Source organism: Cyprinodon variegatus, unplaced genomic scaffold (genome assembly GCF_000732505.1).
Source record: "Cyprinodon variegatus isolate N-32 unplaced genomic scaffold, C_variegatus-1.0 Scaffold71, whole genome shotgun sequence".
NCBI classification, from domain to species: Eukaryota; Metazoa; Chordata; class Actinopteri; order Cyprinodontiformes; family Cyprinodontidae; genus Cyprinodon; species Cyprinodon variegatus.
In genome coordinates, this window is record NW_015150524.1 from 750,437 (window position 1) to 773,256 (window position 22,820).

Genomic DNA, 22,820 nt, shown 5'->3' on the forward strand with positions numbered 1-22,820 from the left:
TTCGGTATTCATTCTTTTCCTGCTTTGTGTGTCAACTTTCATGGTTGCTAAGCAACAGAGCATACGGTGGTAAAACCTGCAGAGGGTAGACCTGGTCGAATTCACAGCCAGAACTCTTTCGGTCTCCTTATTTTCAAGGACTTCAAAGGATCCAGTCTAGGTAGACCGCATCCTTGGAGGATGCAGCCCAGGTTTTCCAACAGAGCCTAAGTTCTGGATTCTCTTCATTCTTTATATATGTTTCTTCCGAGTGTCTCCTAGCTTTGGTTGCAGAGTTCCTTGTCTGTGTTTTCTGGATTTATGCTTATGTTACCATCTACCTCCTCATTAAATTAGCAAGAAACCACATTTGCCTTCTGTGTATGTATTTGACTCCTCTACAGACATCTGCTAACTCAAATATAGAAATTGCAATGTATGACAGTTTAAAAATATGGTTGTGTGATCTTTGAGTCCTACTTTCAATTTCAATTGAAAGACAAACTAAAAGGACACACGAGTCACAACTTGTTTTTAAAAATGAATTTTAGAAAAGTGAGATGTGTGTTTGTATTGTGCTCCACTGGGTTAATATTTCACAGATCCTCCTTCTACTGTTACAGATGCAGGTGTCCTGCAGGGACCGTTGTGCTTCAGCGACGTCTCAAGTCTTCTGCCGACTTCAACAGGTTTCCTTCCATTGTTGCCCTGCAATTAGCTCAGTCCAGCATCAAATCATGTCACTTGCCCTACTAAAGAAAGGTAGCTCCACAACATTGTCCTTCCACCACAATGTTTTACCATGGATTGGTGTTTTCTGGATGATGTATAGCATTAGGAACTTTGTTTTGAGCATTTACATTATTCCTGCTACACTTCCATTAAGACCAAATCTATGGATTCCACAACTAAGAGATCATTCCACTTGAGCTGTAGATATCACCTTAAAGGTTAAATAGATCCCCAAGAGGTTTGCAGTTCTGCCTCACTACACAATCAGATGAGGAATTAAACAATATTTTTGGGAACTTTTAAGATTCTAAGATTTAAGATTTTAAGATTAAGATTAAACATGACCATCCGAGCAAATAAATAGTTCACAATGGATTGTTATGCATTATTGAATGGAATATTTTAGAGTATCAGATTCAAGAGCTTGGGAAAATTGGTATTCACAATTATTTTGTTTCCAAAGAGTTCAAAACAATATTTCTTTTAGTTTAAAATTCTGCTATATTTTGTGTTGGTCTATGTAATAAAATCTCAGTACATTTATATTTGTAAATGGACAAAATGTTGAAAAGATCAAGTAGCCAATAATACGTCATCCTAAGGCACATATATTTAGGCTAATTTAATCCCAAATCAATAGTTTCTGCATGAATCTGCAGAGGAAAGCATATTTTGTAAAGCTCTTTCAAATCCAATTCATCCATATTCAGTTCAAAGTCATGTGTCCAGGTTTCAGTGGCCACAAAATAGATAAATCCTGTTGTTTGCATGTTTGCATGAGGCTTATTTTAACCCATTATCTGTGTTTGTCTATGTTCTGGATAGTGCTCTTGAAGCATTTTTATGCAAGATTTCCAAAGGTCACAGCATGCACATGGATAACCCTCAACAAAGAAATCCATTTTATTTTGATGTATAACCTACCTGTCACCTCAAAGTACTTCATCATTAAGTCGAGTATAAAAAGAACAAACACATGCTCACACACGTCGAAACACATTAGTGAACATACTGACAGCATGGGAACATGCTCTCTTTAAGCTGAATTTTTCCACCATTTTTTTTTTTTACATTTAAAATAAAATCTAATAAAAAAACAATTGATGATCAAAAAAAACACACTTGGAGAAAATTTTAAATGTTTAACTCAAACCAGGTGTTTTACATCATAAAATAGACAAATTTTTAATTGTCTTAATTAAAACTATGCCAGTGGTAAGAACCAAATATATCTCTATCTGCTAAATAACATGTGAGATATTTCTCAAAGTCAGTTTTTTTTTTTTTATGACCTTTATATTTGGTAGAACAGCCGTTTAAGCTTTAGTGTATGATTTGGTATCCTTCCAAAAGGTCCTCCCAATAGTTTGCAGTAATTTTGGCCCATCCCTCCTGCCAGAGCTGGCGTATCTGAGTCAGATTTGTAGGCCGTTGCTCTCAAACACCTGTCCAGCTCTGCCTATGATTGTTTTATGGGACTATTATCAGGGCTCTGGGTTGGTTCACTTGTTGTTTTAAGATGTTGCTTCAGTATTGCTACATAATCTTCTAAAATCGGTCTTGTTGAGTGAAACAGCCCTACCTGCAGCAAAGCACTCACACTACCTAATGGGTCCACACCTGAATCTTTGGATGCTGTTCTCGGGTTTGAAAGTTTACTTTTCCTTCCAAACGAAGCAATGAAGTCTTGAAATCTTTGTCCCTGGGTGCATTTGCAAACTAAAAATGGCATATTCCTCGCTGCAAAACACACAGTTAAACACCCTCACTATTTTTTATTTACTTTTTATTTAGCACCAAAATTATTTAGTCTTCTCTTTTTTGACAGTGCAATAACTAGAAATTATAATGCTGACTATACTTCCAACCAATTGTTTAAACAGATCTGGGCCACATCTTCAGAAATCTAGAAATTATCCACCAGGGTGATCCCTTTGTGGATGTCCAGTCTTTTCATAATATGTTTTCTTATTTCTATGTTCTGTTTTATATTTAACTCAAAAGGGATCTTGTAAATATAAATATATATATATTTAATATAAACCCCCTGCCTTTTCCAAAGGTTTGAAGGTATAAAAGATAAATTAAACATTTAATTCTTTTATTTAGCAAACAAAATTTAAAGTAATCATATATGACCTAAAAAAACACATTTATTTATGATTTAATACATTTTTTAAAAGTGAGGAAGAACATAATTTGAACACTAATTTAGTAGATATTTACGTCTAAACAGAATGTACTTCACACAAAGATTTGACATGCTCAATAATTCACTCCTTAGGACGCCTGAAAGATGAGAACCTGCATCTAAATAATGTCAACCTTTCACCTCCTCCTGCTCTTCCTCAGATTTTTCCATGTGTCCCTCCAACACCTGTTTATTAACTGTCAAACTTCCCCCACACCAAGCATTCATTGTGTCATACCCAGGCATGAGCCAGTTTGGACACATAGGTGGAAATAAAGGAGAATAGACACCGTGTTTGAGATATCACAATTTTCCCTAATGACTTTTTACCCCCATTCCCTTTTGGCGTGTGTGTCTCTGAGTTGTATTATTGGAGTTAATGTGAGTTCATCGTTACACAACTCAAAGAGACAATCTGATCCATGAGTCAGCAGAAAGAAGTGTTTCATCAGAAAAAGAAACAGAATTAAGATAAGTGGATTTCATGTCTCTGCAGAAAAAAAATGCATCGTTTGCTTTCTAGCTTTACTTGGAAGATGGAAAGTCCAGCTTGGAGGGTCAACCGTCATTAAAGATGGAATAGGAGCTGACACAGTAACGCATTAATATGCACCCTCGTTCATCTATTGTTAAGATGCAGTTTAGTTCAATTTTAATTTATAAAAACAAGCCCAGCTTCTATCTGGTTACATAGAATTAGATTCAATCCAAGTTGGTTCTACATTGCATTTTAAATCAACTCTAACATTCTGAGTTAGAAAATGTAAACCTGTAGGGAGGAAGGACTCCCTTAGGCAGGAAGAAATCTCCATCCTTTTGATGAATGGCTATTTATTTATTTTTCTGTTTTAATTTCTTTGCTGGTGGCTCAACAAAACAAAGGAATACAGCCAATAAAAAAGAAAAAAAAATGAATGTGAAATACGAAAGACAAAAAGTGTAGCTTCACATTAAGTCTGTCCTTAATGCGACCACTTACACCATATTCTATAAAATCGATCTTTTAAAGCCTGAGAGAGAATGTGATCTTTTACATTTTAGTTTCATGCACAGCAGCGAGCCATTCTTCAGCGGTAAGTGGTTCAACCCTCAGCCATTTTCATGATAGCCTTCTTAGTGGCTTCTATAAATTCACCAAACAATTAGATCATTTGTTATTTTCATCAAGTATTTTTGAGAGGAAAGATGTTGACAAACAGCAATTTTCTTGGCTCAGAGGTATTTGTAAAAGGGTCTTCTGGTTCAGTATTGACAGTTTCACATGTTGTAAAGCTTATAAAAGGTTGTGTAAGTTGGATTGATGACCATAATCACTTGTCAGATATTATGTGTGTTTTTTACAGGGTAGTTTATCTATGTATCATGTAAAAAGCCTCACAGATAAATACATCCATGTTACTGTATTGCTTTTTAAAATGCTAGAAAAAAAAACAAGTTGTGAGCCGTGTTGCCAAAATAAGCACTATTAACAGCAATCTTCCAAAACCCCTATCATGCTTCACCATCATGGGCTACAACATTTATATTTTGCAACTCTATACACAAACACACATTAACTCTTTTGGGCCATGCCTCTACTTGTACAAGGACTTGCAAAAGTATTCTTACCTTCTTACCTTCATTGGCATGTATTGTAGTGGCAGACCAGAGCAGTGTTTGGTTACAGTATACTGTATAACTTGCATTACTTTAAAAGTTTGTTTAAAAGACTTTTAAAGTATGTGTTCCACTATTCTGAAATAAAACTTTTTATAACCGCTGTTTGGCCTCTCTTAGATGAAATGAGTCTGATCAATTGTCTAGATCTATCCTGGTATTCTCAGTAAGATCTAGATCTGGACTTTGACTAGGCCATTGTAGCAAATAAAAAATATTTTCTCTAACCCATTTTTTTTTTTTTTGTTGCCCTGACTATATATTTAGGGTAATTTCCCTACACTGCTCCTTGCTGCCCAGCTTTATTTAGTATATCTTGTTTCCCTTTCTTCTATCTTCTTCTTGGTTAAGTTTTGTTTGCTAATATTTTCAAACAATTCCCAAAAGACTACACGAAATGGCCATATTTATTTCAAGATTGTATACAAGTAGAATATTTACTCATTTGTTGACATCTGAAGGATCAAAGTAAAAGGGAGGGTGGATGCAAATATGTTCAAATGTTTTCAAAAATGTAGAATGGCTACCATTCCATTATTGAGATAATTTTACTTCCACTTATGCACTTTTTTGTTGGTCCCTCACAGATTATGTAACAAAATACCTTGATTTTTTTTAAGCTCGTTTGACCAAATGTGGAAAGGTTAAAATGATACAAAAGTAGTGAAATGATAAGCTTGTGCCATTAAAAATAAAAATAAACGAATAATAAAAGAGTGAATAAGAGACATTGCTGTTGCATTTCCATTTCTAAGCATCCTTTTCAGAAACATTTGCTGCCACTCCTCCATCTGTTTTCTATGTCTAACAGTGGAGCTTTATTCATGATCCACCCTTTCCCCCCCTCATCTTCTTTTCTTTAGTCCTTTTATTCCCCCAAGCTTGGCTTTCTTTATGTTGCTAATTATTATGATCCCTATCTTAGATCCACAGAACAGCAACTGTATTTATCAAAGAAAGCACTGAAATGTTGAATGCTTTTAGATGAAATGAACAAAATGCACCTAAAAAATCAATAGAAATCCCCTTATGGGTATAGCACATGCAGTCAGAAAGCATGCTGTTGTCTCCACCTCCTTTCTTGCTCTGATGACATCATGAACAGCCGGTCTGCATTCAGCCAGTCAGATTGCAGAGAGGCCTGTGCTGATGAATAAACTCTCCGCTGCCTGTCTCCCTTCTCTCTCATTCTGCCGCTCCTCTGCTTTGGCTTGGTGCTCACTGCTCACCCTCTTACAGGCTCTCTCTCACCCCCCTACCCAATTACTCTGTGTTGCTGCAAACATGGTTGAGGCTTTCGTTGGCACGTGGAACCTGAAGGAGAGTGAGAAATTTGATGATTACATGAAAGAGCTGGGTAAGAATGATCATTATTTCTACCTCTGGTGCACGTTTAATGAATCCGAGCATGTGCGCATGCGCGTGAAGCAGGAGAGGATGCAGAAATGCCAGGGTTGCATGTGATCACATGCAGCTGAGGAAAGATAAATGTCTGTGTTTACATTTAAAACTGTCTTAGTGTGAGCTGATTGGGTGAGAGCCTTGGAAGGATTAAATGATAGAGAACTGGTAAATAAGGGAAGGGACCTAATAACAGAAACGGGGGGGGGGGGGGTAAAGATAAGGTGTGTGTGTGTGTGTGTGTGAGGAGAGCATAAAGAAAGAAGAAGATGGGAGCTATGGGGGAGAAGAATATTGGACCGCATGGCCAGAGAGCTGAGAGTAAAGGAGGGGCTCTCTTGGTGCAGAAAAGAATACCCTAACTGTGCAAGGCAATGAATGGCCTACATCTGCCATTCTCTCACACACACCCACACACAATGTGCATAATGTGGGTGACCTTAGATAAAACTGCTCTTTGTTTGCAGCCATGTTAGGGTCGAATATTAAAATGACCCAGAAATCATGATGAAATGCCTTCAAAGAAATTTCTCATATATATATATAGGTGTGTGTGTGGGAGTTTGTTGATTTAGCATGCAAGAAGAGAACAGGTGGGGGGGATTTTACAGCCGTGAAGAGCTATTTGACTTTGTCAAAAAGACTGATGGCCCTTGACCTTACAGGCTTACCGCCATTGACCTGTCTGCTCTGTTTAAACTCAGAAACCTTGGGACTTTTCGACCCTTTAACCCCCAGATTTTGGATCAATGGGGCATTTTACTGCGACAGATGCATCTACAAAGAAAAAAAGACAGTTTCTGTTTGTAAGCCTTATGCAGAACAGGTTCTTCACTAATTTAGGAAAGGGTGTGAGTCAGTATTACCCAGTCAAATGACCTGGTTTCCTTCCTCGATCCTCATACTTGTGCTATATACCACCATCCTGAAAGGAAAGGGAATAATCATTCGCACTCCTGCATGTCCTGGCAGGAACTCTGGTCAATGGGACCCTGCTGTGTTTAAAGAACATGCTGTAGACCTGATAGGAGACAAATAGAGATTACAGATTGTGTCATTTGAAGGAACCCAGAGGCTAAATTCAAAGCTTCTCCTTTAACCTTGTATCAACAGATCCCACAAAATAGCTCTAAATCATCTGTAAACTAAAATGTGTGGGTTTCATGGGAACATGTTTCAACAACTGTTACAGCTATTGCTTCTTCACATTCTGAGTTTCTTTTGATTTTATAAAAAATATATATTTCCTTTTTGCAGTTTGGCTTTTGGATTGTGACACTTTACATTTTTTTTTATTCAGAATGAAATGTATCCAAGCATCACCTTAATGTAATGGTTGAATAAAAAGTTCTCCCCATTGTTGTTTTAACAAATTAATTATACATTTTTTAAATGATTACATTATATCTTATGCAATGTTCTTATTTATTACAAAAGGAGGATACAAACATTGAAATTAGCTACACCCTGAACCAAGATAATATTTTATTTTTACTGAGGCCTAGAAAGCTTATATCCAGTCATTATTTAATGATTTTCAGACTTTTGCAATTTAGTATAAATCATTTTAAGGGAAGCTAGATTTGTATAATGTCCACAAAGCAAAGAAGGACGTATAGTAATTAAAGACTGACCCAACACACAACTTTACATGAGAAAAACATAAGGGGGCCTAGAACAGGACCCTGAGGAATTATATCCTGCAATGCTAATATACTATATACATCACATCAAACCATAAAATAGCACATTTAATTCTTCTTTTAAAATCATGATATCACACAAAAGTCATCCTGCCTGTCCCTTAACAGGGTCTCAGTGTTGATTACCATGAATGGATTTGCAGATTTGGTATCAAGCTGAAGTCTGGAAAATCCTCCATCTTTACAATGCATGCAGGTTTGAAATCTACTTGTATTTATGCTGTTGAATTTTGTTTTTGTTTATTTAGGCGTTGGATTTGCCACACGCAAGGTGGGCAACTTTACTAAGCCAACCACAATTATCAGTGTGGACGGTGACAAGGTGACCGTGAAGACCCAGAGTGCCATCAAGAACACAGAGGTTTCCTTTAAGCTAGGAGAAGAGTTTGACGAGACCACAGCCGATGACAGGAAGGTCAAGGTGAGAAGTCACAGATATTTCAGTCCTAAAAGAGACTCTGGGAATACAAACTAAGGGGCAAAACACACAACTCTATTTGCAAATTAGATTTTTGTTTTTTAAACAAAACAAACTGTTTTTTTTATTGTTTCTGTTTAATGATGCCGATCTGTTGCACATATTATACTTTAGTGGACAGTAGACTGGATCTCAAAGAAATACAGAAGTTGTCAGGGCCAGTTTGTTATGACTGTTAAAAAAAGAATAGACAAGGAAACGAAACAGCCTCATTGAAATTTGTTTCTATCTTTTATGATGTGATGGAAGTTAGCCAGAAAGGTCAACAATTAGTGTTGCTCCGATACCGGTATCGGGCGGGGCCCCGATCCAGCACTAAATGGTTGTATCTGTGTCGGCGAGTACAAACAAATAGGACACCGAAACCATTTTGAGAGCCAAACGTTTATTCAACTGTTGTCACCCAATCCACTTAGGCAATAATAAGTTCTACTGGATTCACTTGTTTTAGTCTTTTTCCTGCTTCACAAAGGTAGGCAGCAGCTTGACAAAGCCATAATGGCAATTATTTTACATCCAAGTAGTATGCAGTTCTTCATATATACACACACACACATCAATTTCAAACATATGGTATTGGTATGGTATCACTATCGGACAATACTGCACAGCCAGATATTGGGTATCGGGGCCAAAAAAGGGCATCTGCGCAACACTATCAACGATAAGAGTTTGAAGTCAAGAGCACCTAAAATCTAGATTTGCCTTGAATAAGAGCAAATAAAGCTTTTCAGTTGAAGGGTTAAAAATAAACTTCTAATCTTAGCCTTGTGAGGCTAATGAAGATATTCCCTTTCAGAGGACAATGAAAAATTTGAAGGTGTTTCGGGGGTAAAAACATTTTTACCCTGAAATATTATCTCAGCAAGTGGGCAATCGAGTTTTTCCCTAATAATTAAAAACAAAAAAGTAGACTTTAAGTTAATACAAAAATCTAAGCAATACATAAAAGGTTGTCATTTGTCGTTAGCTTATCTTTTCTCAATGATGTAGACTTTTGTTTGAGGTGAATTCACAGCTAAAGTTATAGTTGGATGTAAAGTGAATGTAATTGATGAGTTAAGCTTAGCATTATTAGCATTGGCTCGTTTTCAAGTTCACTTCCAGCAGTATTTAAAATTAAATTTTTAGTTTTTGCTAAATATATTTTTTTCTATAGAAGAGAAAATGTAATGGAATAAAGTTAATTTGGAATAACCTTATATATAAATTTGAAGAAAAAAAAAAAAAGAATAAATCCTTTTAGTTGTAATGTAGCTAATGTTAGCTATCATACAGATTTTCAGGATATGGGGATTATTTAAATACAAAAATGTTAGTTGGATTGAAACCATTTTATCTCATCATTAGATGGCTAACATCGCCTTATAGTTTTTTACTTTGGAGTAAAATGGTATCTAAAAGCTAATTTTTTGAAGATGACCAACAAAATAATTTAGGTTTATCTAAGCTGTGTTAATGTGGATTTATTTTGCAGTTCCTTTCAGAACTGGGCCGCAGAGGGTAGAGGTTTCAAAAGTTATTTTTTCCTGGAGCTAAAAAGTATTTTATATTTATATTTATATATATATATATATATATATATATATATATATATATATATATATATATATATAAAGCAAACTTGAAATATTAGCTTACACTGGCTAATGTAAGCTAGCTTTTGGGGGGATTGGTTGTTAGCTTACACTGGCTAATGTAAGCTAGCTTTTTGTGGATTGTTGTTAGCTTACACTGGCTAATGTAAGCTAGCTTTTTGTGGATAGGTTTTACAATTTTCAGGTTGATACATTTTTGAATTAACTGTGATTACACTAGCAAAATGTTATGCTTCAACATAGCTTAATGAATGTTAAATAATACAATAATACTTTTTCATTTACCTTTGAATAACATTAATATTATGTCTGTTCAGCTAGTTTACATTTTACACTTCTGCATTTTCCAAACCCCTTTTCTTGCATCAGAACTTTCAGTGGTTATTTATCCAAAGTTTCACAAGTTAAGGAAGAACTTTCCTGGAAAAGCATACTTGAATTTGGTAATAAATCTCTCAAAGTCTTTCATGCTTTCTTTAAGGACCTTTATATTTAAAATATGCTTTAAAAAATCACTTAAAAGAGAGAGAGAGACATTACATAAAATACCCCTAAAATTGTAAGCACTCAAGTAAAGCAACATACTTGGTATTCCACAAATACAGATCCAAGTTCTTTTACATTTTGTTATTTGTGTTTCCATTAATGTGTGTTTAATATGCCTTTTCTACAGTCCATAGTGACGATAGAGGATGGGAAGTTGGTACACATACAGCGATGGGACGGTAAAGAGACCAGTCTGGTCAGGGAAGTCAACGGAAACGCCCTCACACTGGTAATTATCCTGTAATATCCAATGAACAACTGTATGATAAGTGTTATTTGTATTGTAATTTTCTCCATCTTTTTCTGCCACAGACACTTAAACTTGGAGAAGTGGTTTGCACACGTCGCTATGAGAAAGCAGAGTAGAATCCACCATGGAGTTTGCATCAGCTAAAGTCCCAAAACTTCTTACTACTAACTAACTGGTAGTAAGGAGGCCAAGAAAACGCCATGTGTGGCTGCTAGTTACCCTTTTACTGTACCATCAGTATTACTGTTACTGCTGACCTTGAGTTTGCCTGTTTCTCAGCCCTTTTGCCTGTTTTTTTTCAAAGCTATACTAAACAAACACTGAACAAATTCCAATGATTTTATTTTGTTGTTGTTTTCCATAAAACTGCTGATTTGTCTTTATTATGTTAGAAATGTATTTTGCATGATACATTTTAAAAAGAAAAAACCTTGAAAATTTCTGGAATTTAAAAAATGTTCTTGGTATGATCTCAAACATTCAAAATAAAACAGTCAGCAATGACAAAGAAGTAAAGTAGTGACTGATTTCTGGTCTTTCATTGTAATTACAAAGCATGCTATTGCACTGCCAAGCAGTTCAATGTTTGTTTGTTTTTTCTCTTTCCATTGGTGTCAGATGGCAGTTACATACATTTTTGTGACCGAGCCTCCAAGATTCTCATTGCCTCAATTAAAAAGTGTAAAAAAAAAATGTACCTGGGTAAACAGGTTCAGCCCTGGTGAGCAAGGCTCTAGTCCGAGCTATATTTAGCTACATCTCAAAATGGACAGGCACTCTGTGTTACCGCTGTTTCCATCACAACTGCCGGTGCTTAAACTGAACCTAATGACTGCTACTAAAAAGTCTATCTGTATGCATCTTTCCCCTTTTTGTGGTGAGGCTATTGGAAAGTGTTCACCAAGGATAAAGGGAACCTTATGTCCTCCACTCATGTATGAGGTGTGAGGTCTAAATTTATACCCCCCCCTCCCTTAGATCATATGTGTAATAACTCAGAGCCAACTGGATAGAGGGTTAAGGGGTAAAAGGGGACATTAGGAGACAGTTCACCTCCTGTCTGCTACGACCTCCTGAAGTTACACTGAATAAAAACTATAATGTTGATGGTATACATGTAAATATCTTGCGTAGAAAAACCTGTTTTTTAACCACTTTTTTATTGTCCAGTTTAAACATTTAGTTTAACATTTTGTTGAAATGAAAAAATGACACACAAAAAAACATGAAACTGAAGACTTGAAAATCCAGTGTGATGTTCTAGCTGCTGAGCATTGCTGCCTGATGCACCTCTACCAGTGCCTTGAGCAAGTGTGCCTTGTACACCCCTGGGCTTGAGCGGGTCATCAGCTGGGGACCACCAGGCATGGATGTTTTGCTCCCTTAACCCCAGTACATCTCTTGGTGGTATAACGATGGCAGGGATCTCTCCCTGCCACCCCCTGCTGATGCCCTAGGTGTTAGGCCCCAACCCCTATCTTTCCTCCTTTGCCACAGCCAAAAACTGCCCTTCTCTGCCTCCTTTGCCAATTCCCTGGTTGCTTTGCAACGTCCAGCTCCCGTGCATCCAAGGTTGCCCAGCAAGTGGATCATTGAGGACCCGACAAATCCCCTGCAGCCATCCTCGATGGGGCATGTGATGGCTTTCCAGCCTGTCTCTCTGCACTCAACCGCCAGATCTAAATATTTGGCATGCGTTGGTAGCCTCCACGCCCTGCTCCCACAGCACAGTAACTCCACCAGAAGGATGGTCTTGTGTGGAACTGACCCCAAGATCAGGTCTGGCCGCAATGATGTCTCCACAATCTCCCTTGGAAAGTGAAGTTGTCTCCCCAGGTCGACCCACATGGACCACTCGCCGGCAGGTGAGAGGAGACTTGATGGTAATATGCGGTGGGCAGGTTTGGGGTTGTGAAGATAATATAGATAAGATTAGATAATATAACCAACCTAAACAAGTTCGGCCACAAAAACGGCCTGAAATTAAGAGTCATTTAGTTCCACTTAGTTTTCCATAGAAGAGGTTCTTAATTGATAATTGCAGCAATGTGGCTTAGCTTGATTGATTTTAATGCATTTTTTTTTTGCACTCAGAAGAAACAATGTGGACTTACAACCTTATAAATTGAGATCAAGCAGGACTCTTGTCATAATGGACCTATACTGACAATCAAAGTAGGTTCTACTAAAGTTTGGCTTTAGCAATTGAGGGTGACCAATGAAATAGCAGCAGACATCATGAGAAACCACAATGACTTATGCTTTTATGCTGTTCCAGTTCCTCTTTCAAAGATAAAATCATGGATTCTGACAAAACATGTTAGCAGCTACGTGTACGTCCTCGTGTTTGGTTTTGGTTTGGTTGCAGCTATGGATTTTCCCCAGCTTTATGTCCTGCTCTAAACCATAACACCTGCAATATGATTGCCTGACACATTCTGAGTCGGTGTTGAACAGTTGAAGTGGCGGCGAGACAAGATGGACTCTCCTGTGTTTGTGTGAATTCGCAAATATTGTGAGAAATAAACTTGCATGCAACGTTGGGCTCAGAGAACATATCATTAGAAAACATTAAAAAACAGGCAGAACATTTGGGAGGAAAAGTCTTTCAATTATAACAGCCAAAAAAACATCCAGGAAAAGAAGTATAAATTTGTTCTACAAGATGTATTTACCTAAAGTGAAGCTTGTGCTCGAGCAGCCAATGAACGGCCATGTAATGGAATATTTTAGAGTTGTATTGCTTTCACAGCTCTGGGAAAGAACTGGTTTTAAGTGTATTTAATCTGGGTGTGTTCTTCCTGAAATGTTTTTCTGACGAACAAACAGCTCAGAGCCTAGATGGTTGGGATATAAAGCAATTCTCTGTGCTGTCTTTACCACCCATGCTCAGTCCTTCCCCTCCTGTGCCATGCAGCTCCTGTACCACACTGTCATATTGAAATATAGGATTCTTTCCAATTTTCAATCGTTTTTAGGAGATGTGAATTCCCAGGAAACATTGTTTTCTGGTGCTCCACTACCTCCCTGTATCGGCAGAGAGGACAATGTTATATCCTACTGGCACTCCTGTAATCTACTTGGTCTTGTTGGTGTGAGGGTGAGGTTGTTCCTGGATCACCACTGTGTCAGATCTGCACTCTGTAAAGCATCTCATCATTGTCTGATATGTGACACCAACTGCTGTGGTGTCCTTGGCAAAGTTCAACGTCATACTGGACTGGACTCATAATATGACGCCCTGTACAAGAACAGCCAGAGCCGCCTCCACCTACTTAGGAGGCTGAGCTCCTCTGCAGTGAGCAGGCCCCTGCTTAAAACCTTCTATGACTCTTTTGCGGCCTCAGCCCTCCTCTACGCCATTGTCTGCTTGGCCCCTGGTAGCGCAGAGCGGGACAAAAAGAGACAAGAACAAGCTGGTGAGAACGGTCGCTTCTGTCCTGGGCTGCACTCTGGATTTGGTGGAGGAAGTGGCTGAGAGGAGAGTGTTGTCCAAACTCACATCCATCATGGACAACACCTCACACCCCCTGCACCAGAGTGTAGAGGAGCTGAGCAGCTCCTTTAGTGAAAGAATTATACACCGCTTGTAAAAAGGAGCACCACCGCAGGTCATTCATCCCTACTGCCATCAAATGTTACAATGCGACATTATGACTGCAATAACTGTGCAATTACTATTTAATACCCTGTGAAATAATCCTGTTAAACGAGAGACTTCAGCTGTTTTATATATATATATATATATATATATATATATATAGATAGATAGATAGATAGATAGATAGATAGATAGATAGATAGATATGTACACCAACAATAAGAGTGCTCTAATGATGACTGCATCTTATCTGTTATATTTGTGTTGTAGATGGAAGAGCTGTCATGTGTGAATGAGGGTGAAAACATAGCTCCTTAATATGGAGCTCATCTCGTCTAGCTGAAGGACGAGAGGCCAATGGTGGATGATCATCCGACTTCTTGTTGCTTGAAAGGTCAAAGTGTGAAAAGAAGCTCTTTAAGGTGACGGGTAGATCTGGGTCATGCTGTTCACTGTTCCTATAGTCTGTGATGGCCCTGATGACTCCCGACACCAATCCTCTTTTAAAAAAACTAAGTGAAAGTCATGTTTCCTTCCGGTTTAAGCCTGTTTTATGAAATTAGTTCATCTTCCATTTTCAGATTACAAGCGGTACAACAAACAAGCACACATTTGACTATTTTTGGCTTCCTCTACTTACTCTCAGCTCAGTTTGAAACGTATTTAATGATAATTTTATCTGAGCTACTATACTTAACTCATGATACCGTGTTCCTTCAGATTGGTTAACCAGATGGTTTCACTAGCTTCAAAGACAATTTAGACTCGATGAAATTTTTGCCGTTGCAGTTTCAAATCTATGTAGCGCTTCATCTTTGTTCACCTTTTAACCTCTTCCTGATTTGTGTCTTTTCCTTGGTTTTTAGTGTATGACACTTGGGTTTAATCCTTGTTGCTATTTGAGACAATTAAACATAATTAAACATGGGAATTCTTAAAGAAGACAAAGGTTTGTTTGGGAACATGTTAAAGCTTTGCAGAAAAAAAAATGTATTGATTTAGATGTCCATTGAGACATTTACTTTAGGAATTATCCAGTAAGCTCTATGCTTGTATGAACTGGTCTGCTTTAGTTAACTGGTGGAGTCTAATTTGATTAAACTAACAAACTTCAGGGCCCCTGAACCAATTATTATTAAAGCATTTTGTGACTTAAACTACCAGTTTTAATGTCTGTTTCTGAAACATCATTTAGCCATGTTGCAACTTGTTGAGACGTAGTTTGGGGGATAAATGATGAAACAACTGAGGAACACATTGTGTAATTCACCAGTTCCCCATACAGAAGAAAAAGACACAGAGAAAGAAGTGGAAGCCATGGCAAAAAGCTTCTGTTTTCATTTTTTTATAGATATAGCTGACATTATACATGTACAGCTTGACTGACTTTGGCCAAACAGATTAAGTTTTTAACAAAACATCGCAGTAAGGTTTTTTTTAATGGTTTATTATTTGAACGGCTGCTACTTTAGGCAAGCTGGAGGGTTTGGAGGTGAGGCTTTTCCAACTGACTCTCTGTTCAGACATGTCAAATGTGACATTTAGGCTCCCTGTTTTGGCGCTTCTGAAAAACAGCAAACGCAACATGCCTTGACCTGTTGATTAATGATTTAATCCTTATTGAGGTTCCATCTGTGACATGTAGTTCTCAGTAACTTGGCAACATGCCTGGAAAGTAGATTTATTTCAGTAATTTGGGTTCAAACGTGATTTTGTTTTTTAAAATATGCACAATTACACATGGTGATAAAAAAAAAAAAGCAGTTTTTTTTTAAATAATTTTGGCTCATAGATAAGAAAAAACGCAGCACTACCCATAAAAGGGATTTTTTTCTAAAGAAAAGTAATGCTACTGAAGTAGTGCTAAGTAAAGAATACTACTGTGCTCAGTACTTGGGTCTCGTATTGGATAAATTATGGCATCATCTCTGTGTGTTATTCAGCCTGTGTTTAGAAGTTGCTTTTAAAGCAGACTTTAGATAATTTTCATTTCTGGGTCTAGTGTTTCTCATCCTCTACTGGACAATACAGCATAGTTTCTCTGATGGGTTCAGGTCAGGTGAGTTTGTCGGCTAATCGCACACCAGTATCTTTCAGCAGATATTAGCAGGGAGGGAAGGGGTCAGCTTGGCTTGCCTGTAAAGGAAAGAATAAACTGCTCTAAAGTTTCCTGGTGAATAGGTCTCGGAGATGTTGATAAAACACAGTGGTGTGCCTTCTCAAATGTCCTCCAGACTCTGGGGCTTTAATTTGCATGGGATCAAATAAATGCAAACTTGCTTCAACGTCAAAGCAGGAGTTGAAAACACAGTCCACTCCCTCATCTTGTGAACCCAGAGAAGAAAACTCAGATGCTTTCTCTCGTTCAGCAGTGGCCTTACACAGGGAATGCTATAGGGGCAGTCTGTGCCTTGGATACTTCTATGTATGTCAACTATAGAAACTCTGATTCCAAGCCCTCTAAATTCCCACTAAACACCTAAATGAGCGCTGCTTCCAAATACTCCAAAGACTGCCTGTTGTTTGTGGACCTTTTTCTACCACTTTTTTCTTCCACTCATCTTTCCATTACCAGTTGTTAGGTCACTAGTATTCACCTTAGTTGCAAAGGCCATACAGTAGCATTATTATTAAAAAGTCCTTACTTATTGGTTTTATGTATCCCAACATCTATGAGAAATTATTTGAAATGAATAGAAATGAAAAGTTCCATTAAGCAATCTTATTTTATATTGGGCATTCTACAATTGAACAGTATTTATTTGCTTCCTAAATAATATAATAGTAAATGTAAAGTATAAAAAGACTCACCATTAGTGGAAACTGTTGAATTCTGTAATTTTTCTTGACCAAAGCTAAACCTATAAATGTTTACAGTGTGGGTTCATAACTGCGATTTTAGATTATCTGGGCTTTCTTTTTTTTCTCCATCTTATAATTTAAATGAAACAAATTACTGACAAATAGTTCAATTTAAATTGATAATGGGGTCCCAACAGCAATCTGTTATCTCCTCTAAAAAGTTTAAGATAAAGAGGAAAGAATAAATGTTAAAGCTTGTGTTTAAGGCTATATACACATACCCTAGCTCTGGTTGTGAACATTTTGGATTGTCGTTGCCTATTAGATCCATGTGGAGTAAACAACAGAAGAAGGAATCAAAAAGGATTCTTGATAATACGTTTATTGCCATTGGGGTGCACTGGAGCTGTATCAAACCACTCCATCCAGAAATAATCCATTGGTCTCACAAGCATTAACTGCGTTTGGGTTAAATAAAAAAAAAGTTCTTACATTCCGATTGCAACTGCAGAAAATCAGACATAAAGTACTTATTTAACATTTTGCATCATAACCACATATTTCATGCCGTTTTTACTAAGATGCTGGACAAACATGAAGTTGTGTTCAATTATGAAAGGAAATGGAAATTATGTATTCTTCTATTTTCTACTTTCTATTTTCATGGCAAATAATCTGAAATATGCAGACCATCTGTATTCATTCTGAGTCGGTTCTTTGTGGAGTGACTTTTCACAGCAGCTGCAGCTACTAATGCTTAGAGGATGTAACTCTGCATGCTTTCCGCCTTTTTTCTTTTTGAAAAACAGCAGGAAGCATGGACATTAGTTGTCAACTCTTTCTATAGTTTTATAATCTAAATACTGACTATAAACACATGAATCCACTTCAATCTCTATCACTCTATTGTAGTGTTGGCTTTATGCTTCCTGTCCATCTTGAACCTTTGGTCTGAGGCCTTTTCTCAAGCAAGTTTCCTTTTTCAGGATTAGCTTTTTTTTAGCTCTATTATTAACTCTGTCCATACTCAGAAAAACAAGCCCACAGCATGATACTGACACTACCCATCGAAACCATGAGGATTGTTTGTTTGGGTTGATGTGTAAACCAGTGCTAGTTTTCTATGTGTTGCATATTTGCCCTTTAGCAGACCTTTAACAGGTCAACTGTGAATAGAATATGAGTTTTCGAGGTTATTGGTGTCTTGTTTGTTTAAATCAAATATGGGTTTAAGTGGCCAGTTGCTTGCATTGAATATTACTAAGGGTTTTAGGGGAAGAAGGACTAAATATAAAGATTAAAATTGGATGCATTTATGAAAAATACTGTAAAAATTTAAGTATAATTTTCTTTCTTTACATTGTGCATAAATCAATCAATAATTATCAACTATTTATGGCTTTAAAAGATGAAAATCAGACAGAAAGCTCAGAGTTTTAACAACTATGACTGACCAGTTTGCTTGAAAACATTAACTAAACATGACCTTGTGTTGAGATGGGCTCTGGCCTCTAGGGCACATTTAAACAACACCATTATGACTTCAAGGTCTGTGAACAAAGGAGTCAGGAGGTGCTTTGTGGCCTTTACAGGTAAAAACTGCTTTAATGGAGTCAGCAGTTTAGGATACACTCACACAAAAACATGCATGTACAATGCCCTATAAACAGAAATCGGATGTCCCCATAACACGAGGATCCTGGTGCGGTAACGTTTGTGACATTTCCTGTGTTTCCTGTCAGCTTCTGCACGTTCATTGATTTTCCCCCAGCATTAGAAACCGGATAGCAGTAAACAATATCTGAATTTCAAAAAGACCACTGGCTCCTGCTGCCATATCATTTACACATATTTGATTACACAAGATACGTATGCTGGTCTCAATGTGGGCGTCAGAGGTTACTACAGGACAAACAGGGATGATCACATGACCAGTTTTTTTTTTTTTTTAAAGCATCTTCCTTTTTGCTTTCACAGGAAAAGGCATACCGCCAAAATAAAATAGCTTGATTGCTACAGAAATTACTATAGTTCGCTTTTTTTCCCCACCAACACTTAAAATGCGCAGATAGTGGTGGTCTCACTGAATGTGGGCTCTTTTCTTAAATCCTTGCCTCAGCTGTGTTTATGTGATTTCTGTTTCTTGTGTTTCTTCTTTTTTTTATCCTGTCTGTCCAGACTGTTGCTATGACGCCTCCTTTTCGGTTTACATTCGCTGCTGCTGTCACTGCTGCCACTCTCTGACTCCTTTCTCTCCCTCTTTTTCTTCTTCTTCATTTTCTTTTCCTGCAGGATACATATAGAAGAACAACAGAAGATTTGTGAGGACAAACATTTCTTTCCAAAAGTATTCACACCCTGAGAAACTTTAATTAACATTATTTAATGACAACCAGAGATAAAACCTAATAAAGTCTGAGCTTTCAACTTAACAAAATAAGAAAAAGCTCAAAGAGGTCAAAGAGCTCTGGCTGAAGAAGGAAACTTGATGCTGCAGATTTGTACAGAAGGCTGACAGCAGTTTCATTACCTTAAAACTAGGTCAAGTTTTTTTGTAAAATCAGCATAAAACAGGAGTTCTCATTATGCTATTGTGACTGACGTGTAGTTTTCACACGAGCGGCCAGACAGTGAGGTGAGAAACAGCAAAGGAAAAAAAAAGAGGAAGCAGAGCCAGTTTTGTTTGGTTGAACATTTTCACCTTCTTTTTCTTCTTTCTGTCTGAATCCTGCTGTGGTCTTTGGCTGGCTGACTGCTGCTGCTGTTGTGTCTCTTCATTGTCCTCTTCTGGCACAAGAGCGTACTGCAAGCCCGGAGCTGAGAAACAATCCTTTGTAAAGTGACCTAAAAAGAGTCCTGTGTTATTTTAGACTGACTTCAAATCATATCATCTTTAACTATTACAGTTATGGTCTCAAAGTATTTTTTTTTCATTATTTAACCATTTATTTTACAGTACAGTACCTTTGCAGCCACACTTTGAACACGTTGTGTTGAGCACAGCCTCCAGAGTGATCCTGTTGTTGGTATGATCTTTGAACTGCCTTCGTCGCCTCGCATCCTGACTACAGACACAAGCGCCTGATTAAAAAAAAAAAACTTTCCTGAGCAGAAACACACATCAAACTGTTTGCACTTACTCTGCCATAACATTGTTTGGGTCCAAGTCCTGTCCTGTCCCCTGATTTACAGCCTTCATGGAGAAGGACAGCTTCACTTTGTCACCTTGAATCTAACAGACAAAAGGACAACAGTGATTGTTCTGTGATGTAACTGGATGCACATGCCACACTTATGTGTTTAGGGCTTTTTATTTTTTATCTTTACCTCTCGCCCAATTACTTTGATCCACACTTGTTCCCCAACATCAACGATTTCAGAGGGGTTTTCAACTCTGGAGGCAGACATCTCGCTCACATGGACCAAACCTGTTTGTATTGGAGTTAAAGGTTTTCACAGCATGCAAAAGAAAGCCAACAAAACTAACTAACAGGATAAACATAAACAGCTTTACGTAGTAATTAAAAGACCTAATACTTTTGGGCTTTGAATCCATGAATAAATATTTTGGTAGATCAATCTTTTTTTGTGTGTGACTCATTAATAAAACCTAACTTCTGCTGAGAGTGCCCTCTAGCGGTGAAAAGTATTTGTGGTTTTTTTTTCCACGGTTGCTAATGATCAGATTTCATCAACAATATAACCAATGATCTATGAACATCAGAAAACCTCCAGATTGAAACTATCATGCATCTACATGATCCTTTTTCAAACATACAGGATACATGTTATTGGTTAAAGAGCACAGATTTAATTAACATATTAAGTTAATTCTTCCTGAAAATAACCACATTAACAAAATGAAGATGGATCATGTTGACGTAATGCATTCATACACTGACTGTTTAGACAGAGGATTTTCCAATAATACTTCCCCTAACATCTAAGAGCACTCCAATTTATATCTCTACCTGCGCTTTTAATTCTTTCCTCTGCACTAACTCTAACCCTAAATCGTAAACATTTCTTTTACTGCCTGCTTTTCATATATTGGTTTTCTACTTTTGAGGATCTTTGCAAACCGGTTTTTTTTTTTTTTACAAACCTTGTTTCCTGTACCCTGGCAGTCGGATGAATGCTCCATAACTTTGCACAGAGACTACCTCTCCTTTGGCAATGCTGTGCAGCGGAGGTAGACCGTCCAATCCCACCGGCTCATGACCTCGTCCGCCTCTGTCAGACATTGTTTCAACAGGGGTAGACAACAGCTCTCTGATGTAAGATCTGGTGGACAGAAAAACATGTCTTAGGGTTTGCAGCATTATTAGATGCAAGGAAAGAAACTATGTCATGTAACAAAAGGCACGTGTAACAATATCGGATTTTTTTTCTCTGTTTCAGGTAGAAGATCAATTTAACAAGCTAGAGAAGTTTAAAAAGAATTAAAGTATTAGACCATTAAATGAGAGGAAAATCTAACCGTCAATTTGAGCAACAAGGGGAATAAAAATCCACTTTCACAATAACATATTTTTTGTTTTTAAGGTTAATAAAAGGGGGAGGTTGAACATGTTGATAGAGGAAAGAGGTCCAGAAAAACGCTTGTTACTTTTTATTTCTCTTTCTGTCAGAACTCTTGAGAAATTATCATAACCCGCTTGTAATTTAACCAATAATGTCTTTAGAAAATCATTTTCATACACTTGCTTTTTTTCTCCAGAGAACATGATATTTAGGCCATTCTTTTGCTTTCTATGTTAATTACATTGATTGTATATTGCTCACTAAATTATCCTCTAACTTTATTCATCTGTGAAGCACTTTGGGTACCTTACAATTTGTCAAGCACTGTCTAAATATCTCTAAATTCATTATCCAGATCTTAACTCTGAGCAACAATTAAAATGTTTAGAGCTGTTTTAACAGTGACTTAAAATGATGGAAGAGGACCATTGTATTTTTTTCACCATTGTCACCCTTGGTGCACAATGGAATAGATGGCTCCAAAGAAAAAGTCCAAAGCTACTAAACCTAAGCATATCATCCTATGTTAAACACGGTGGTGGCATAATCATGCTGTGTAGATACTTCTCTTTAACAGTGAGATCAGACGATGTGAATAGTTTGCAGGAAGATAGATGCCACTAAATAGGAGGTTTGTTCGAGACTAGATGGTTGGTCAAACACTGGCATTCAACCAGACCTCTTAACTTAAAACTTCCTACAATAAAACTGGGGGAAGTTTCAAAGAAAAATGCTTATACCATGATGGCAAAGTTAAAATTGCTATCAATTCAATACAAGTGGGCTTATTGTATTTTGCAAATAGAAATGGACAAAAATCCAAGTCTCTGGATTGAAAAACCACACATAGAACCAGCTGAAGATCTAACAAAAAACCATGCTTCACATGTTGGGCTACTTAATGATGTGCTGTCACATAAAACCCCCAAGACAATACATTGGGACATGTCATTCTAAGGACACCTAACATAAAAGCTGTACCATTATACGCTTGAATTTATCATACAAAAATAAATAAATAAGAAAGAAAAAACACAAACCGAACACACTACTATTTCTAAGACAGTTAAAGGCAAGGAGCCATATTGCGGTAAAAAAAAAAAAAAAAAGCAAACAAAAACATCCTTATCTTCAAATTGTTAAACCGATAGTTATTGTTGAGGCGGGTTAATTGGTTATAAAATAACAAACTAACCTCGTTAGGACAATATACGTACAGAAAATGTTGTCAGTTTTACCTTTCGCTTCAACTAAACTGGTTTTGTTTCACTTCCGGTGCAAATCCATCCTTACGGGCAAACTGGCCAATCACCGTCGCCGCCTAAAACATCGACCAATCATAAGCCTTCTATAGAGCGG

General features: G+C 37.3%; 2 protein-coding genes across 4 annotated transcripts; one reads left to right on the forward strand and one right to left on the reverse strand.

The window, feature by feature from the left end:
* Positions 1-5,714: 5,714 nt before the first annotated feature.
* On the forward strand, positions 5,715-11,050 carry fabp3 (fatty acid binding protein 3, muscle and heart). The gene is made up of 4 exons (XM_015372259.1): positions 5,715-5,915; positions 7,911-8,083; positions 10,412-10,513; positions 10,597-11,050. The coding sequence occupies exons 1-4, from the start codon at positions 5,843-5,845 to the stop codon at positions 10,648-10,650; spliced, it is 402 nt and encodes a 133-aa protein (XP_015227745.1). The 5' UTR covers positions 5,715-5,842; the 3' UTR covers positions 10,651-11,050.
* A 6,268-nt stretch (positions 11,051-17,318) lies between these two features.
* Positions 17,319-22,745, reverse strand: zcchc17 (zinc finger, CCHC domain containing 17). 3 transcript variants are annotated; one of them, XM_015372271.1, is made up of 7 exons: positions 22,700-22,745; positions 21,043-21,221; positions 20,265-20,365; positions 20,078-20,169; positions 19,902-20,002; positions 19,639-19,781; positions 17,319-19,223 (listed from the first exon to the last, which is right to left on the reverse strand). In XM_015372271.1, exons 2-7 carry the CDS (start codon positions 21,179-21,181, stop codon positions 19,053-19,055), a joined length of 747 nt encoding a protein of 248 aa, XP_015227757.1. In that variant the 5' UTR covers positions 21,182-21,221; positions 22,700-22,745; the 3' UTR covers positions 17,319-19,052. The 3 variants fall into 3 exon arrangements, with proteins under 3 accessions (XP_015227757.1, XP_015227756.1, XP_015227755.1); XM_015372270.1 differs by having other exon boundaries at positions 22,679-22,739; XM_015372269.1 differs by having other exon boundaries at positions 17,320-19,223; positions 22,657-22,716.
* Positions 22,746-22,820: the final 75 nt, after the last annotated feature.

Bases quoted from the DNA above. Each gene is read 5' to 3' on its own strand.
- zcchc17 (XM_015372271.1), bottom strand. From the start codon at position 21,181: ATGTCTGACAGAGGCGGACGAGGTCATGAGCCGGTGGGATTGGACGGT. The intron at 19,782-19,901 runs GTACTGTACTGT...GACTCTTTTTAG, and splicing joins TTCAAAGTGTGGCTGCAAAG to GTCACTTTACAAAGGATTGT. The intron at 19,224-19,638 runs GTGAAAATGTTC...TGTATCCTGCAG, and splicing joins ACAGAAAGAAGAAAAAGAAG to GAAAAGAAAATGAAGAAGAA.
- fabp3 (XM_015372259.1), top strand. From the start codon at position 5,843: ATGGTTGAGGCTTTCGTTGGCACGTGGAACCTGAAGGAGAGTGAGAAA. The intron at 5,916-7,910 runs GTAAGAATGATC...TTGTTTATTTAG, and splicing joins TGATTACATGAAAGAGCTGG to GCGTTGGATTTGCCACACGC. The intron at 10,514-10,596 runs GTAATTATCCTG...TTTCTGCCACAG, and splicing joins ACGGAAACGCCCTCACACTG to ACACTTAAACTTGGAGAAGT.